Here is an 18,653-nt window from a genome sequence, read left to right as displayed (position 1 = left end):
ATGGTGGTATTTTCATTCGTTCTAATTTCTAAGGCTTCTCGAATTAGCCTCATGCCTTTGTGTGGAACTTGTATTTAGAGTCATCCCAGATAGGTTAATCATGGCCTTCTTTACAAGCATGTTCAGCTAAAGCTGATTTCTTCTTATTCTCAGTGGCCTTCTTGTGTTCGCTGAGCCTCACTTGTAGGGGTCTTTTAGTTTGCCCAATGTATTGTTCACCACAACTACATGGGATGGAATAGACACATGGTCCATGATCTTTAGGCTGAGGGTCTTTTGGGTGGCTAAGAATATCTCTTAGTTTCTTAGACCGGGAGTAATATGTCTTGACCCCTGCACGGTTCAAAAATCTACAGACTTTCTCAGATACTCCCTGGACATATGGCATGAATGTCACTCCTTTGTGTTATTCCTCCACTATACGAATTTCTTCGTCAAGCCGTTTGGATTGTTTGTTGACTGCCCTTTGAACTAGATTGGTGGGATAGCCATTGTTGCTTAAAGCGTTCTTGATATGCTTGATTTCCTTAGGCAGTGCAGTTTCATCACATATGGTGAGAGCTCGGTGAACCAGTGTGTTAACTACACTGTTCTTGGCAGATATATGATGACTAGATGAAAAGTGGAGGTATCGATCAGTGTGAGTAGGCTTTCTATAGATTGAGAAACTCAACTGGTTTTCTGATCGTTGAACTAACCCTTCCCCTCCTGTTTCCCCTTCACTATATTCTCCTTATTTTCCCCTCCTTCTCCCCTCTATCTGTACTCGCTCTCTCAAACTTGACCCTCCTATAATTACCCACTCGCACTCCTGTTTCCCCCTCCCCAGTGATTTTGTCAGGGTTTTTCTGTTAGGAGGGCGTGGGCCGATTCTCAAAGGCAAACGTTTTTACAAAAATGGGCTTAAAATGGCAGAAAAAGGCCTAAAAGCGTAAAATATCACGGCGGTCAGCATCCAAAAGGGGAGGGCCAAGAAGGAAGACAAGATGTCCCACGGGGGAGCCCCCCCCCCCCCTGGCTACCAGCAAAGCACCCCCCTGTCCACTTCCAATGCCCTCACTCTCCTCCCTACCCCTCTCTTACCAGGCACAACCTATGACACGTTATATATAAAAATGTTATGCACCTGCTTTGCTCTTCCAGAAGTATCGTATACTGCTGGCTCAAGTAAAACCAGACCATTTTACGGGAACTTAATCCCCTTGGCGTTGAAGTCAAGCTAAAACTTGGTTCCGCAAGCTGATTTGGTGTACGCCATGAGCACATTATATATCAAGTGTGACGTTTGGAACAAAAATTATTTTGATCTAATTCAATCAATAATTTTCAGCAACATGTAGCATGTTTTTTACCCAACCAAATTAGATTTCCAATAATTGGTCTATTAACTGGATAATACATAAGTGGTAATTATGAGGAAATAGGCAAACTATTATTCTAAATTATGACGTATTTCATCATAATTTACGGCACACTATAGATTCTCGTGTTAACTTTAACTTCAAACGGCTTTAATGGCAGAGAGGTTTTGAATACATAATCCTCTAGACGTTAAAGTTTGTGGTTTCTAACTTCATTTCGCAAGGTCTCTAACGGCGGTAAATTTGAATTGTAGTTGAGGAACGTGTAATAAAAAGAAGCAGAAGTGAGGTAATCTGATTATATTCAATTGATAATTGTGAAAGAAGAAATGTATCCGTCAACAGATGAGAAAAGGGACCGTCTTTAAACTTCACAAAAAAGGCCTATAACAACAAGCAAAAATGGTGTGAAAATCGCGAGAAAGAGCTCACACGGTAAAAGAAAGAATCCAAATTATCTCCAAAATAAAACAAAACCAAATATGATTATTGGTATGGTATGAGAGATCATTGTCAGTACAATAAAAATAGAAATATGCGCATGCGTTGATGGTATGCATGATTGAAAGTACCAAAAATGTATGAAAAAAGTAAAATGTCATCAAAAAAGTGTTAAAAAAATACAAGGTTTGCGGAACAGTAGCTGTGTGAGTGAATTGCTATACCAAGTCTTATGCTAAAATTAGACATACCTTTCGGAATTCAAATTTCTTATTCAATCCAGAGCCTCCCTATGGTATGCTAATAATTTAATTACAAAAACAAGACCTTTTGAAAACAAGGGTTCATTAAGAAAGAAATGTTTGTGATTTCACCTCTTTTTAATAATCAGTAGATATCCAATCAAACCAGGTACCATTGGTTAAATTTTGTCATCGATTAATCTTTCTATCTCTTATTATGTAAATAAGAATGGGTGATAAAGCCTACTCAAAATTGGATATATTCAACACGATTTGTTTTCTTTAATAAAAATGGTATATGTCTAAAAAGAGCCCAGCATCATGCCTATGTTATCGGTCTATAAAGTTGCAAAAACCGTGCCAGATTCCATACTTTTATTCTCGAAATATTTGGAATTATGTAACAATACCTCAATTTGGCGCGAGCTTTCCTTGACTACTTTTCACCATAAATCCAGGCAGTGTCCATACGATATTGTGTTTATGCTAATGTCATTACGTAATCAATCATTCAGCATCGCTAATACATATTCGTTTTGAAAGACAAAAGTACAAACTTGTATTTAGCGTAGGTAAGTCATGCATGAGCGGAGATACACCATAGTTGCGGGAACTTATTGACCAGTCCTCGTATATCATTAAATGAAGTCAGTTCCAGTAAGAAAGAAAGAATGAAAGAAAGAAAGAGAAAGAAAGAAAGAAAGGAAGAAAGAAAGAAAGAAAGAAAGAAAGAAAGAAAGAAAGAAAGAAAGAAAGAAAGAAAGAAAGAAAGAAAGAAAGAAAGAAAGAAAGAAAGAAAGAAAGAAAGAAAGAAAGAAAGAAAGAAAGAAAGAAAAAGAAAGAAAGAAAGAAAAAGAAAGAAAGAAAAAAAAAAAAAAAAAAAAAAAAAGAAATAGAATCCAAACCACATTGCTTATTATAATTTTGTTACAACAAGCGTATAAAACATTTATAATAAGAGTGTACAACTACTTGCCACAAATGACTCCAGCTCCTTGACTTAGATTGCAGTTATGTTCCCTTAATTCTGAATTAGAGCATTGCTGTAACATTGTTTCAGTCCCATTACACGAAATAACATCGGGCAAAAAAGCTCCCGGTTCCATTCTGATCCTTAATCTATTCTGAGCCTTTGCACCTTTAGTTGGAAATCCAAGTTGACGACACGCTACCATAGCTTCTTTGTCACTCCATGATGCATCACAAACTGGAAACCATCCAGCATTTCCATTTCTTATATTCTCAACTCGACCTTCGTTTGAACTTTGACCATCAACAAGACGTATTGTGGCTACAGAATACAATAAAACGGGAATAACATTGTGTAAATATCATATCGCATTGTCATATCATAATGTATTCTTCATGAATGACATCACCATATCGAGAAGTCAGGTGCCTTGCGGGTCTCCTTGTTTTGGTATATATATAATTGATGACCGTATTAAAAAAAAAGACTAGTTTACATCTGACGGCAGGGCATAAGTGCGGCGTGATTGGTTGCTGACCTGCGCAGTACGGCATTTTTGATCTGGTTGACAGAATGTCATACGCAAGCTAGCCTTTTTTAATTTCGGTCTTCAATATAGCATGTGTCACTGTTTTGGGCCGGTTTTAACAGAGTCAAATACATTAAAATTACATGGATTGAGTGCACTTAGGACATTTCGTTCTCAAATGCATCTAATTTTTACCTTAATTATTGGGTGATTTTACTGCACTTTTTATCTTTTCAGTTTCTGTTTCCGTATTCGTTTCCGTTATTGTACATGATGCAGTCATGTCTACAGGAGAATTCACCACGACTTTTGCAGAACTTAAACCCCATTAAAAGCTATTAAACCAAGATAACACTCATTGAAAACAGCTCAACTGATAAAGCAAACGCAAGGTAACAATACTATGTAGGCCTTTGTTCACGAAATGAGACAATAGTCTCCAGGTAAGTGGGTACGTGCTCATTTAGACAAAAGAAGTATCAAAATTTTACGGTCCTAAATTCACGAGAAATTGCACGGCTTCATTTACTTGTGTGTACTTACGCCTAGGCGTGGCTTGCTCGCAAAATAGTCTAGCATCTAAATATAATCATACTAATCAATGTTGAAATATATACTAATCAGTGTTGCTAGGAAGTATTGGGTGGCTTTTAGGCATATAGGTATTCTTTTCGTGCAATCGCGCAAAAACCGGTTATATGATCATGTAGAGATGGAACGGGGAATTATTTTCGTTCCAAAATACACCTTAAAACTTGTGTGTGTGGTAATATGCAACAACAAAGAATTGCAATGAAGCGAAACTTATTGATTTCATTCAAATTGGAATAATTATTGGTAATCTGATATTTATTTTTGGGGAGCTGATTTTTGTCAGTCATTGATAAAAATGATAAATTTCGCAAAAAGGGAGGGGAGAAATTTGAGACTGACAGACTGAACAAGTAAGAATGGGAGAGGCGAGGGAGAAAGAGAGGAGGTGGAGATATGGAAAGACTAGAAAGAGAAGAACACGAGAGGAGAGAGAAGGGACCGGGGAGATTCGGAGGGGGGGAAGCGAAATAGGGAGATATACATTGATACGAGGGAAGAGCGGCACTGCGGCCCTGCACAGGCCCGTAGCAAGGATTTATTGGGGTGCGGCCGGCTCATAGGCGGACCTTTTGTGATTTAAGGGATTGTTTTCAACGTTTTTACTAAAACAAAGTGGACCTTTTTTTTATTCGGATTGGCATTTTGTCAAAAACGACGAGAGGGGCGCTAGACCACTAAAACACCGGTTCTTGTCTTATAGCCAGCATTTAATGACACAGGCATCCACCTCTATTGAAATAAGCTGATTGGTACTTCAAAGTTAACAGTGAATCCAAGTTATAGATCAATTCAGTTGATCCTTTGCGTTTTCGTTTCTGAACAAAAGACTTACGAAAACTGAAAATATAAAAAGACCCTTATTTTATTTATTTATTTATTTTTATTTTATTCATCTGGCAATTAACAACAATATTGAGACAAAACAACAAATTGGGTCTACTGAGCTGCCGGGGAACACTGAAAGCACAAAAGAGCACTGTCACCACAAGGCGCAGCGCTCCCAACTCAGCAGACCACACACACACAAATCAAATTGGAAAAAAAATACAAAAAGGCATCAATACAAATTAATCATCATGCTCCATATAGTGAGATTTGAGTTGAGATTTAAAAGTAGACTTGTTACATGTGATCTACTTCTACATTTAAGAGCCCCAAGGAGTCGACCATTTGTTAAACTGCAGTTTTTAATTATGCTTAGTACAATGTTTATATTAATACATAGACTATTGTGTAAGGGTCAGGTGATATTGTATATTTGACAACGAGAAGTCAAGCGCCTATCACTTACCACACGACACACCGGCGTCGTCTTCATGACTGCAGTAATAAGAATGCCATCCCTGATGCGAGCATTCACTTAACATCATATGATCATAGTTGCACTGAACACCTTTCATAATGATAGACCCATTTCCCTCTCCAAACCAAGCATCTCTATAAGCTTTGGCGCCCACATACGGGAACCCAAGTTGACGACATACTACAGCAGCGTCATAATCATCCCATCCACGATCACACACTGTACCCCATTCATTGTAGAACACCTCAACACGACCTTCGTGTGAATAATTACCACCGACTAGGCGAACGTCCGGGGCTACAGGATAATTGAAAGAAATATCATTTGATTTGATCATTTTATGTTGAAATATCGCTTGTCGTGCCATTATGTCAACATTAGTTTCTCTATATATCATATCTCCCTCAATTGTTTAAATTGTTTTCCATATTTCTTCCGTTCGCCCCTTCTCCTTCATCATCATCATCATCATCATCATTTCCTTATGCTTTCTCTCAACACAATATATATTTTACATTCCCATTTTGATGGTTTACATAGGGACAAGCAGTTGCGTAGCTAGGTGTTGTGGCGCCCGTGGCTATTAAAGGATACTTGAAACTAAATTTACTCAAATAAGACTTACCACTAATTAATTTTGGTTATAAACAAGTTGAATATCGGTTTTAAATTGATCTTTCAAACGATTTTGTGCTGAAATGCGCGCGAAGCGAGGGAAAATTTTAACTTTCACCACTTGGAGGGGGCGTAGAATCGATGCTGAATTGGTCAATTCGGCGCCCTCCTTAAGGGTGGCCAGAGCACGTGCCCTCTCCCTCTCCCCCACCGTCGCTACGGCGATAGGAACAAGATAATTATACAAGGAACTACTTTACCACAAATGACTCCAGCCATTTGACTTTGATTGCAGTTGTGTTCTTCCAATTCTGTATGAGTACATTGTTGTAACTCGCTTTCAGTGCCATTGCACGACAAGTAAGTGCGTAAACTAGTTTCCCGGCCATGTGCAAACTTTCCTCCTATCTCCGCTTTGGCGCCGTCAATTGGGAATCCAAGTTGCCGACATACTACCACAGCTTCTTTATCACCCCACGAGGCATCACAAAATTGAGCCCATCCACCGCTGTGAAACATTTCAACATGACCTTCGTAAGAATAATGGCTTCCGAAGAGACGAATGTCTTGTTCTAAAGTATATAAAGAGTATTATAAATATTTTCATAAGCTAGGACTTTTCTAGAAACCAAACATATCGTTATGAGTTTTACATACTGCCGAGTCTGTATTCATCTTTGTTACGCAAGAACTATCTTCTATTAGTGAACAGGGATCAACGCTTTATAGGCAGTATATCAGTGATCAACGTGATAAGTGAGCGAAAGAGTAGAGTATACAGGGTTGCATTGGCAGTGCAGCGCGGTCGATCCCCAGTTCGAATATTCTTTATACATGATAGCAGTAAAGAGAACTAAATATATACTAGACTAATTCCAATCAGCCGTCTACACTTCGCATGAGTGTTGACGACTGAGGGCAGCGGTCTAACTAAATACAGTCGATTCGCAATACGAAGCGCCTCCATCGGCTGCTGGGCAGAGGCAGAGGCCAAAAAAAAACCACCGCAGTGCATCATGGGAAAATGTCGACAACCAAAGCCCACGTAATACGAATACAACAAAGGAACATGTCATTGTGTGTTTAAATGGGGTGTTATACGCGAATGCACACTAAAACAGCAGTTTACAATAATTTATAGTAGATCCATTTGTATCTATTTGATCACACGGAATCCTTCGTGGAGTTGTTTTGAACATTTTATTATCACAATCGCGTAAAAATCCAATGGTGGCTAAAAAGCGATGTCGACCCTGGAGGTCACAAATGGGACTAGCAAAAGCAACCGTTTGCGGCGCATTGTATTGTGAATCGCGAGAATTGATTCTACTTACCACACGACACACCAGCTTCGTTCCTATGACTGCATCTAATCCTTCCCCATCCATTATGCGGACATTCACTCAAGGCTCTCTCATTACCAATACAAGAAACTCTGTAAAGTAGGATGTCTCCAATACCCTGTCCAAACCAAGACATATTATAAGCTTTGGCTCCTTCAGTATGATATCCAAGTTGACGACATACTACCATAGCGTCTTCAATCGTCCATGAGTCATCACATACTGTACCCCATTCGTTGTCATGGAACACCTCCACTCGGCCTTCTGCTATATGCCTGCCTCCAACCAAACGAATAGCGCGAGCTGAAATATATCAACGAACAGTGTGATTTAGCACAATTAAAAATATATTATGACTAAATGATAATAAAAGTGACCAACACGTTTTTGTTAATGCTCTTTGGAACATCATTACCAAGTTTCTGAATGTAAATGGTACCTGGCCCAACTTGTGATCCCAGAAAAATACAGCACTAAGGTTTTTGGGATTACAAAATATATATTATCCTGTTTTGCCAATACCTAAATCCTAATCCTAGTCAATTTTTGGAAGTAAGGGCCAAATACATGCGTTTTAAGGCGTTTTCCATATGCTTTGACAATCAAGCACAAAGACTTTCATGCTTTCTAAATTTCGGAAAACACATTTTCTGATCCTTTTCACAACTTATTATCAAAAATAACACAAAATATTAAAATTATAGCTTACTCTTAGCCTATACTTAGTAGAGTAAAGTTACCACATGACCCCAAAAAAATTGCAACAGAAGGATTTTTGGTATTTTCTTGCAGTATAAATAACATATCAAAAGTTTACAAAAATTGAACTTGGGCGAGGGGTCCAACTGTGACGTAATCAAAATGGCCGCCAAAAGCTGGAAAAATACCCAATAATCAACTAATTTTATCCATTTTTCACTCGTTATTGTGGGTTCCACTGGTAACAACCTTGTTCAGAAGTACATTACTAGATATAGTAATGAATCTTTAAATTGTGGTATTCAGATGGAGCAATTTGACAGCCATAATTAATTTCAAAATGGCCGCCATTTTGGTATTTTGGCTTATGAAGTGAAATCATACACGTAATTGTAAGGCAAAATTTAAGGTGTTAGATTTTCTAAAATAGTCAATATCCTTTGCACCAATATTCCCATTCAAATTTATATAGAGGTAGGCATACAAACCAAATTGGCAGCAAGAGTGAATTTCAAAATGGCCGCCATTTTGGTATGTTGGCTTTTTGAGTTAAATTATGCACGTATTGTAACTTGAAACTTAAAGCGACAGAAATTCTAAAATAGCCAACATTAATATTATACTTTCAAGCAGGTATATGTACCAATTTGGCAGCCATATTTACCACGATGCGATTCCTTTGTTTGCAGTAGTATTCATCGACCACATTGTATGTATGTTGAAATTAGTTGTCATCATCATCATCATCATCATCATCATCGTCATCATCATCTCAGAATAGTTCTTGATCCATATTCTTACATATAGCCTATGTGTCCACATACTTCAGTGTAATTGAGTCCATTCTTTCTGCAGCTACATTTCTTTGTGTTGCATCCTGTAGAACAATTGCATCGAATCATCTTCAGCAATGATTCTGGTGCTGGAACAAATCTGTCACCTTTAACAATCCATCCCCAGACAGATACGTTCTCCTAGAGTTAAGCTTTGCAGCAGAGGCTGTGGGTGGAAGTCTTTCAGGTTTAACAAAGTTCTCTGCTGGGCAAACTTTTTTTGGAAAGAAACCTGTAGCAGACTCTGATTGCTGACCATTAAACAAGGACACCATTGCTTTGCAGTCTTCACTTTCTATATATTCTTGATCCATACTGGGAGTGCAAAATGCCTTGGAACAAGCTTGTAATACAGGATCACCATTGATAATGTTGTGCAATACAGACTTCATGTCTACCCCAAATATTCTTGAAGTAGTGTTGCAACCTGAAAACGCATAGGCAAACAACAAATCCGAACAAATGTCATCACTGAGTAAGCGCTTCGGAACATAATGCATCTCATTCAGCATGGATTACAAGGCATCATTTCTGTTGCATACACTCCCCAATTAGTTTAATGAGTGTCTGTTTGTTCAGATCATTTCTTTTTTGCCAGCAAATTGCCAGCATCTGATATGTCTACCTTATTTGCAACCCGACTCTTGCGGCGCTGATTCGTGTTATCCTTCGTGTTTTGTCCACCAGTGTATCTATCAAAGACAACCGTGGACTTGCCATAGTGATCAAATGTGAAAGATGTATAATTATCAGGAAGGGAACTTTAGGTGCTTCCTTCTGTCCACTTCAAGCGATGTACAAGAGAACCTCCATCAAGAACATAGTGATCAGTCCTTAGAACCGTCTCACGGCCATCAGCCTCTGATGAGGACACATGATCCTGTATGGCTTGTAGTAGTGGTGCTTTATCTGGAAACCAGAAACTTTTGAAACAACAGCGCTGGATCAATGGTTTGGTCATCAGTGACCTTGACAGTCCATGCAGATGCAAGGGTCTTGACTCTAGTCTTCCGTTTGTAGCTATATGCAAAGACAGCATGTCCTTCCATTTTGTTTGACTGTATCCTTGCCTACTTTGAACCGGTTTTGCATGTGACTCACTTATCAGACTGAGGCTGATGCCCCTGAGACAGTCCCAAGGACTGATCACTATGTTCTTGATGGAGGTCTCTTCTGATAATTATGCATCTTTCACATTTTATCACTATGGCAAGGCCACGGTTGTCTTTGATTGATACATTGGGGACCGTATGCACCAGAAGGATGTCATCTGATCCACGCTGAAGGAGATGCCGATATTGATACAGTGAAAGCAGCAGTCGCATCATTTAAGTCTACAACCCTAATTGAAGAAGACACATCTGTTGGTATTACTTCTTCATTATGCAGAAAAGGACTGCAAGGACTTGTACTTTCGGTCTGACAATAATAAACCATATGTATGATATCAAAGGTTCCGAAGCGCTTACTCAGTTATGACATTTGTTCGAATTTCTTGTTTGCCCATGCATTTTCAGGTTGTGACACTATTTCAAGAATATTTGTGGTAGGCAAGTCTGTATTTAACAAAATCATCAATGGTCATCCTGTATTACAAGTTTGTTCCAAGGCATTTCGCACTCTCAATAGATGGATCAAGAATATGTATAAAGTGAAGGCTGCAAAACAATAGTGTCCCTGTTTAATGGTCAGCAATCAGAGTCTTTGGAATCCTTACGCTACCGGCTTCTTTCCCAAAAAAGAAAATGCACAGCAAAGAGCTTTGTTAAACCTGAAAGACTTCCACCCACAACCTCTGCTGCAAAGCTTCACTCCAGGAGAATGCATCTATAGGTCATGCAGTGGATGTGTAAAAGTGATGGTATGCATCCATTGGGTGGATTCTTTAAGGTGACAAATTTGTTCCATTCATGATGAAAAGAAGTCCAGCGCCAGAATCATTGCTGAAGATGATTCGATGCAATTGTTCTACAGAATGCATCACTATGAAATGTAGGTGCAGAAAGAATGGACTCAATTGCAATGGAGCATGTGCACACATATGCTAATGTGAGAACATGGACAAGGAACTATTCTCAGATGATGATGACAACTAATTCCAACATACATACAATGTGGTCGATGTATACTACTGTAAACAAAGGCATCGAATCGTGGAATAGCAAGATGAATTTTGTTTACTTCAAGAATATACTGTAAGCAACATATTGATTTTTATAATGGTGATTATAGCTGACAGCCATTTTGAAATGCTATATGGCTGCCAAATTGGTACACATGCAAACTTAAAAAAGTAATTTTAATGGTACTATTGGTGCATATGATGTTGGTTATTTTAGAATTTATGTCGCTTTAAGTTTCAAGTTGCAATACGTGCATAATTTAAGTCAATAAGCCAACATTCCAAAATGGCGGCCATTTTGAAATTCACTGTTGCTGCTAATTTGGTTCGTATGCCTACCTCTATATAAATTTTAATGGGAATATGGGTGCAAAGGATATTGGCTATTTTAGAAAATCCAACGCCTTGAGTTTCGCCTTACAATTACGTGCATGATTTGATTTCATATGCCAAAATACCAAACTGGCGGCCATTTTGAAATTCATTTTGGCTGCCAAATCGATCAATCTAAATACCACATTACAAAGATTCATTACTACATCCAGTAATGTACTTTTGAACAAGGTTGTCAGCAGTGGAACCCACAAAAACGAGTAAAAAATGGATGAAATCAGTAGATTAATGGGTATTTTTCCAGCTTTTGGCGGCCATTTTGATTACGTCACAGTTGGACCCCTCGCCCAAGTTGAATTTTTGTAAACTTTTGATATGTTATTCATTAGACCTTATACTGCAAGAAAATATCAAAAAAGCTTCTGTTGCAATTTTTTTGGGGGTTGGGGGTAGCTGTGTCATATTTTGATCCTACTACATGACGGGTATACGTGGGACTTCCTTTTTTTTAAAAGAGTTTATTAGAGGTGTTTGTTTTTTTATCAGAGTCCTTATGTTTTCAGACATCGAAGCCAAACCATGACTCGTCCTACTGAGCCATATTTGTAACACGAAGGTGGGTAAGGGGTTTCTATATCGAACGTCATTATCCTAATAGTTGGTACCACTGTATAGCTACGGCTCCCGTCTATCATGTCGTCGCTGTTTTGGCATAGTGTCGTATGACGAGTTTTGGGCAAAATGAGTTATATAAACTTTCAAAATCTATGAATGAAACTTTATATATTCACAAAGTTTTGAGACTTAAATGTAATTAGTTAATGAGATATGGCACCAATTAGTATGATACGACATGGTTTTTATGTAAAACCCCCCTTAATCTTCATTTTGTTTTTTGGCATACAGTCGTATCATAGTCGTATCATGATACGTCGCCATAGGCCACCGTGTAACTGGGGTTTCCTATTGTTTTGGCATACTGTCGTATCACATGGCGTATCATATATTTTTACATAGGTTGTCAAATTGTGTATATTTTGGCACACTGCCGTATGAGTTTGCAGATTAATTACTTCTAATTAGTGAATGAATAAAAAGTTTGTATTAAGTTGAGAACAAAGACAAATATATTATTGATTATATTCTTTGATAATAATAAACATATTTTACTTTGGTGCTCTCCAGTGGGTCTTCAAAAAACTTTAAATGCGATTTTCTCAAAACGGCATTTTTCGTCATACGACAGTATGCCAAAACAGCGACGATGTGGTATCAAAACAAGTACATTTTTTAAACATAATATCACTATGACTTCATAATGTGAACGCGCCCTCGCTAAACAGAGAAATTTCTGGCTATGTACAAAGTAAAGGTAAAAATCGGCTAAAAATTCCACGAACATGCGATAAGTATTTCAACTTAATCATTAAGTTATTATATGTTTTATGATCTGAACCTTCTTGGGTAATTTGTCTCTAAAAAGGGAACCTTCTTGGCCTTTTTTTTGTGGACCTGAATTAGTCGAATCGTTTCTTGTTGTCTTGAAAAGTGAAACCCAGATCCTTAGCGAGTACACATGGTTATTATGATCCACTTGTTCTGAACCACTGAAGAATGAATTAATTATAAGTGATACATTTATGAATTTCACAACAGCTCGCTTTAAATCAAATTAACGCTGTATCAACTTGAACCAAAGAAGTATTTTATAGGCCCGTTTAAATCCCTTATTCGCCATGATAATGTCCTAAATACTTTTCGCGGGCTTCGCGCCATTTGCGCACCTTGGACCTTGAATAATAGCATGGAGAAGCTCATTTTGCAGCACATTACACTACCAGTATTGCTATGTTACAGCAGATATCTTGCGCATTTGAACATAAAAACAGGAGGGGCAGCTTGAAACCACAGGTAACCATTATGGCAAGATTGTGCAATAGTGTAAAATTCCAATATGTCGTCCGCTTTATGCAGATTGGTCCATTTTTGGGAGCCACTTTTTGAACAAAATTCACTTTGATGTGGCCAAATGAGTGCAACATGTTACACATTTTCGAGCTTAACATTACACCAGTGGAAGGGAATAGGTGGAACAGTAAATTAGAACATAGTATAAAGTCAGTCGGAGCCTGCTCAAATTTGTGAAATACTGCACAATGTTATTGTTGATCAATGATGTCCCGTATATCCAAGATGTCCCCGACCCCGTAATGGCTCTTGGTAGCCCTAATCAATAGACATGTGTTCTTGCTTGCCCGAAAAGCAAAAGTATACATTTGTTACCAAAATGAATGTCAAATGTAAAATTGTCGCATAACCATAAATCAATAGTAATTGCTTTACGTTGTAAACAGTCGCAAAGTTAAGACTTAATTAATAGAAGGGAAGACTGTGAACCAACGCGTTGCATAAAAGTTGCATAACATTGCTCACAAGTTTGTTATAGCTGGAGAATAAGAGAATAAGAGAGTACAAGACTACTTGCCACAAATCACTCCAGCCCCTTGACTTAGATTGCAGTTATGTTCCCTTAATTCCGAATTGGAGCATTGCTGCAACATGGTTTCAGTACCATTACACGAAATATCATCGAGCAGAAAGGCTCTCGATTCCATCCTTAACCCACTCTGTGCTTTTGCGCCTTCAGTGGGGAACCCAAGTTGACGACACACTACCATAGCTTCTTTGTCACTCCATGATGCATCACAAACTGGAAACCATCCAGCATTTCGTATACTGAACATCTCAACGCGACCTTCGTTTAAACTGTGTCCATCAACTAGACGAATTGCAACTATATAATACAAGAAAACGTGAATAACGTTTAATGATGTTTTGCATGTAACCAGGGGTGGATCCAGGATTTTGAAATTAAATTTCACACAAGAACATAGTTTCCAGCTCGCTTTACTCGCCAAATATTTACGATTTACTGCAAATTAGAGTCTTCTGGCCATTCTAGGGGGTAGCTCTAAAGGGGTACTCCTCTGAGTCGAAACATTTTTGCAAACATTTTGACAATATCATCATCTTTTTAAGAAGATGGGTAGTTTTGAATTATTAAAAAGAGGCAGTGATCATCGTAATAAGTAGGGCAACATATCAATAGGGCAGTGCCGCGTGATCGATGTTTTGTTTTCTGTTTTCAAATTCGTTATAGACATAATAGAGGCAAAGAGTTGATAACTATTCTACTTACCACACGACACACCAGCTTCGTTCCTATGATCGCACCTATCGCTTCCCCATCCATTATGCGGACATCCACTCAAGGCTCTCTCATTGCCAATACATGACACTCTGTCCAGTAAGATGGCTCCAATACCTTGTCCAAACCAAGACATATTATAAGCTTTGGCCCCTTCAGTATGATATCCAAGTTGATAACATACTACCATAGCGTTTTCTTTCGTCCATGAGTCATTGCATACTGTGCCCCATTCGTTATCATGATACACCTCCACCCGGCCTTCAGCTACATGTCTGCCTCCAACCAAACGAATGGATCGAGCTGAAATATATCAACGAACAGTGTGATTTTAGATAAATTATTGCGTACATCTCCAAAAGATAATCTGATTGATAATAAACAGCACAAAATATAGCGCATTTACAGAACCTGATGACAGCACTTTAGAAAAATGCAAAATATATACAAAACAGTTTTATTAAATGGTAATGAAACTGACCAACATCGGCAATATACTTTTGTTAATGCTCTTTTAACATTGTATCTTCTAAGGATGAAATCTATACATTATGATTGTTAAGGTTTCGTTGGTTAAGAAAAATATTTTAAGCAATTTCTTCTTGATTGTGCAATTTTTCCTTTAAAGTGTTAATAAGTGATTTACTCCAGACCTAGAATTTCTACATTTTTGCATGAATGCAATGCCCAATGGGGATGTGCTACGCAGGATTTTGGATTGGATTCTGACTTTCTCTATACCTAATTTTTGCTGTTTTTGAAACCGATTTTTCACAAAGAGCACCCAAGTTTGAAACTGAAAACCCATCCATCGAAAAATCGATACCAAAATCGCTGAAAAGGGTACCCCAAATCGGTGGCAATCCCCGTATACCTTCAACCACGAAGAACCATCCCCGGATGGTGTACTAAAATACCATGTGAATGGCTAAGCCTGAAGTGCTTTAGTTACAGTAAAATTAAGTTTCTATATTAATCCGGAGATCTCCAGTTTTATTCCGAGTTCACCGATCGAATGATTGCAAATAGACTGGTTCTATTTAGGAAAAATCTCTTTTCTAGCGGCAAGTTTGCGTAAAAGTTGGCAATCAGCTTATTTTTGTTAATTTAGGTATGTTGAACTCGAATCTGTTGTCTGCCAAGCAATATTTTGAGACCGTGACCCTCAAAAAGACCCTCAAAATGACCCCATAGGATCGTATAGGGGGCTAGAATTAATTTTATTCCAATAGCACATTCAAACATGTCAAAGTATGCGTCTGGCCGATCCCAGAAATGTAATGTTTGTGCGTGTACGAGCTATTGTTTAGAAGTTATGGGGCACAAAAGGTCACAGGTCGATTTGATTTTTGTGTATGGTTCAAAAGTAAACGTTGCTCCAATTTTTGTATATTAAAGTTGACGCAAATTGTTCGTCTAGCTTAGAGGTCTCAGAAGAAGAAGAGTTTGCACTATCTGTGATGTCATGTTACACAGCAAAGAGTCAAAAGATATGTAAGATTCTATGTGATTCAATTGAATTTGTATTTATTTATCATATACCTTCTAAACTTGACATCGCAGATTGTAAAAACTATTCTTTTCTTGAATCCTTGAACTTGAAAAACAGTTGCATCCATTTTTACGAAAAACTTTTCACCCCTGTATAGCATGCAAATTGACCTTGGACCTGTTTAACCTCATAATTTGATAACTAAAAGGTCCTACGTGCAAATATGTTACATTTTTGTAATCATTAGACCCAGACAAATAATTTGACATGTTTTTAGTGAATTTGGAGCACGTTTAATTTCCCCTGTTGGAGCATGTAAGGGATGGGGGGGGGGGGGTGTCTTTTTAAATGTCCCGGGGTTCCAATATAGCGGGGCAGACAAAATTTTTGACTTCAGCATACCGAATTAACTCAAATAAATTATTTGCCAGCTTTTACGCGAACTTTCCGCTTGATGCTTAAATAAGCACATATATTTCCAAAATAGAACCAGTCTAAAACATGTCTCGTGCGTATGGGCTCATGTGTACATGTATCATTGAATCCGGAGGGGCTCAACTTAGAAGTGACGGGTATGTGCCTATCGGCGTCGCGAAGTAGGGGCCTATCGGTACAAAAAGTTGTTTTAAAAAAAGGGTCATTGGATACAAACTAAATGAAAAAGAGGGGCCATTTAGGTATAATTTGTTGAAAAAATGGGGCTATTTGGGTATAAAATTGTGAAAAAAAGAGCAAAATTCTATTATTTGTTCCAAATGTCCAGTACAAATTTGCTGAAAGAAGAGCATTTGAAAGTTTCCGCATTATTTTGTGGCATTTTGATAATGCAATTCTAGGAAAAAAAGGGGTTGTTGGGTAGCCGCACCTAAAAAAGGGGTTTATTGGGTACCCGCACCTTAAAAAAAAAAAAAGGGGGGTCATCGGGTATGAGTTTCAAAAAGGTCGCTCTACGGCGAATAGAAAGAAGAGAATACTATAATAACCAACGCGTTATTTAGATTTACATAACATTAATTAAGATCGTTAATGTGGGAGAATATGAGAGCACAAGAACTACTTGCCACAAATAACTCCGGCCGCTTGACTTCGATTGCAACTATGTTCTCTTAATTGTGAACGAGAGCATTGTTGTAACATGGTTTCAGTACCATTACACGAAATATCATCAAGCATTAAAGTTCCCGGTTCCATTCGGATCGGTAATCCATTTAGAGACGTTGCTCCATCAGTTGGAAATCCAAGTTGACGACACACTACCATAGCTTCTTTGTCACCCCATGATCCATCACAAACTGTAAACCATTCAGCACCCCTTGTATTAAACATCTCAACACGACCTTCGTTCAAACTTTGTCCATCAACAAGCCGAATTATGGCTATATAATACAAGAAAACGTGAAATCATTAATGACGTTACGAAGTGTGTGCTGTAAAATTATATTGTCATCACGTAATCTGCATGAAAAGGATCAGCATTTCGAGTTAACCGTGTTAATTCTGAATGTATCCATGTGGTCAAACATCTGTGAACCTGCTATGTTTATATTGCTTATCAAATAGGCTAAATGTGTGCTAAAGCTGAGGTTATGTATTAGGCAACAAAATAAGGAACGTCTATTACTTACCACATGACACTCCCGCGTCGTTTTCATGACTGCAGGAATCCCTTCCACGATGTCGCTTTCCCCATCCCAGATGTGAGCATTCACTTAACATCACATGATTATAATTGCACTGAACTTCATCCAGAAGAATAGGTCCATTTCCTTCTCCAAACCAAGCATCTCCATAAGCTTTGGCGCCCTCATAAGGGAATCCAAGTTGACGACATACTACAGCAGCGTCATGATCTTCCCATCCAAAGTCACACACTGTACCCCATTCATTGTTGTAAAACACTTCAACACGACCTTCGTTTGAATAATTACCACCAACGAGGCGAACGTCCGGAGCTTTATCATGACGAACAATATGAGACCATTTTTGAAAGAAATTTTGAAAGAAATATCACATGATATTATATTGAAAGGTAGGTTATTTCTCGTTCTATTATGGCAACATAGACTATTTTAGTTTCTCTATATTCTTCCTTTTTCTTTCAACACCTCTCTATCTCTTCTGCTTATCCTCCTTTTCCTTCTTCCCTGTTCTTCATATATGTCATTTATGTTCCCTTCTCCCCATCTCTCTTATCGTTCTCTTTTCATCATTAAATCCTTTTTGTACCTTTGCATCATTGTCATTAGGGGTCATGTTACTAGATGCACGTAATTTCTACATATAATTTTGCCTTTTGTAATAAAAATGTACCATAGTACAAAGCTATTTGCATGCTGGTAATTACATTGTTTACAGGCACATTACCTGTAGCCACTGCACGTATAGATCAGGTTGGCCTAAATAATGATGGTAAACTGGCAGAGGATGATTTAAGGAAGCCCCATCATGCACTGCAAACGTGTTATCACTAGAGTTTCAACTGCCACTTTACTATTCAAATCCCATTGAATTATTATTTGTCATTATTACTTGGTCGATTTCAGAACAAAAGTGATGTATGAATAAAGG

General features: G+C 38.1%; 1 protein-coding gene across 1 annotated transcript in view; it reads right to left on the bottom strand.

Annotated features, from left to right (window-relative positions):
- Nucleotides 1-18,653, bottom strand: part of LOC140157692 (uncharacterized) — a 107,070-nt gene that overhangs the window by 39,545 nt on the left and 48,872 nt on the right. The window contains exons 20-27 of the mRNA XM_072180931.1: nucleotides 17,711-18,037; nucleotides 17,147-17,461; nucleotides 14,585-14,896; nucleotides 13,871-14,179; nucleotides 7,390-7,701; nucleotides 6,316-6,627; nucleotides 5,429-5,737; nucleotides 3,021-3,335 (exon numbers count right to left, since the gene is read on the bottom strand). Coding sequence (XP_072037032.1) covers nucleotides 3,021-3,335; nucleotides 5,429-5,737; nucleotides 6,316-6,627; nucleotides 7,390-7,701; nucleotides 13,871-14,179; nucleotides 14,585-14,896; nucleotides 17,147-17,461; nucleotides 17,711-18,037 — 2,511 coding nt within the window. The remainder of the gene's footprint in view (nucleotides 1-3,020; nucleotides 3,336-5,428; nucleotides 5,738-6,315; nucleotides 6,628-7,389; nucleotides 7,702-13,870; nucleotides 14,180-14,584; nucleotides 14,897-17,146; nucleotides 17,462-17,710; nucleotides 18,038-18,653) is intronic.

The sequence above is a fragment of the Amphiura filiformis genome, chromosome 7 (genome assembly GCF_039555335.1).
Source record: "Amphiura filiformis chromosome 7, Afil_fr2py, whole genome shotgun sequence".
NCBI classification, from domain to species: Eukaryota; Metazoa; Echinodermata; class Ophiuroidea; order Amphilepidida; family Amphiuridae; genus Amphiura; species Amphiura filiformis.
Note: the sequence above shows the minus strand (reverse complement) of the source record. Positions and strands in the feature narration are given on the sequence as shown.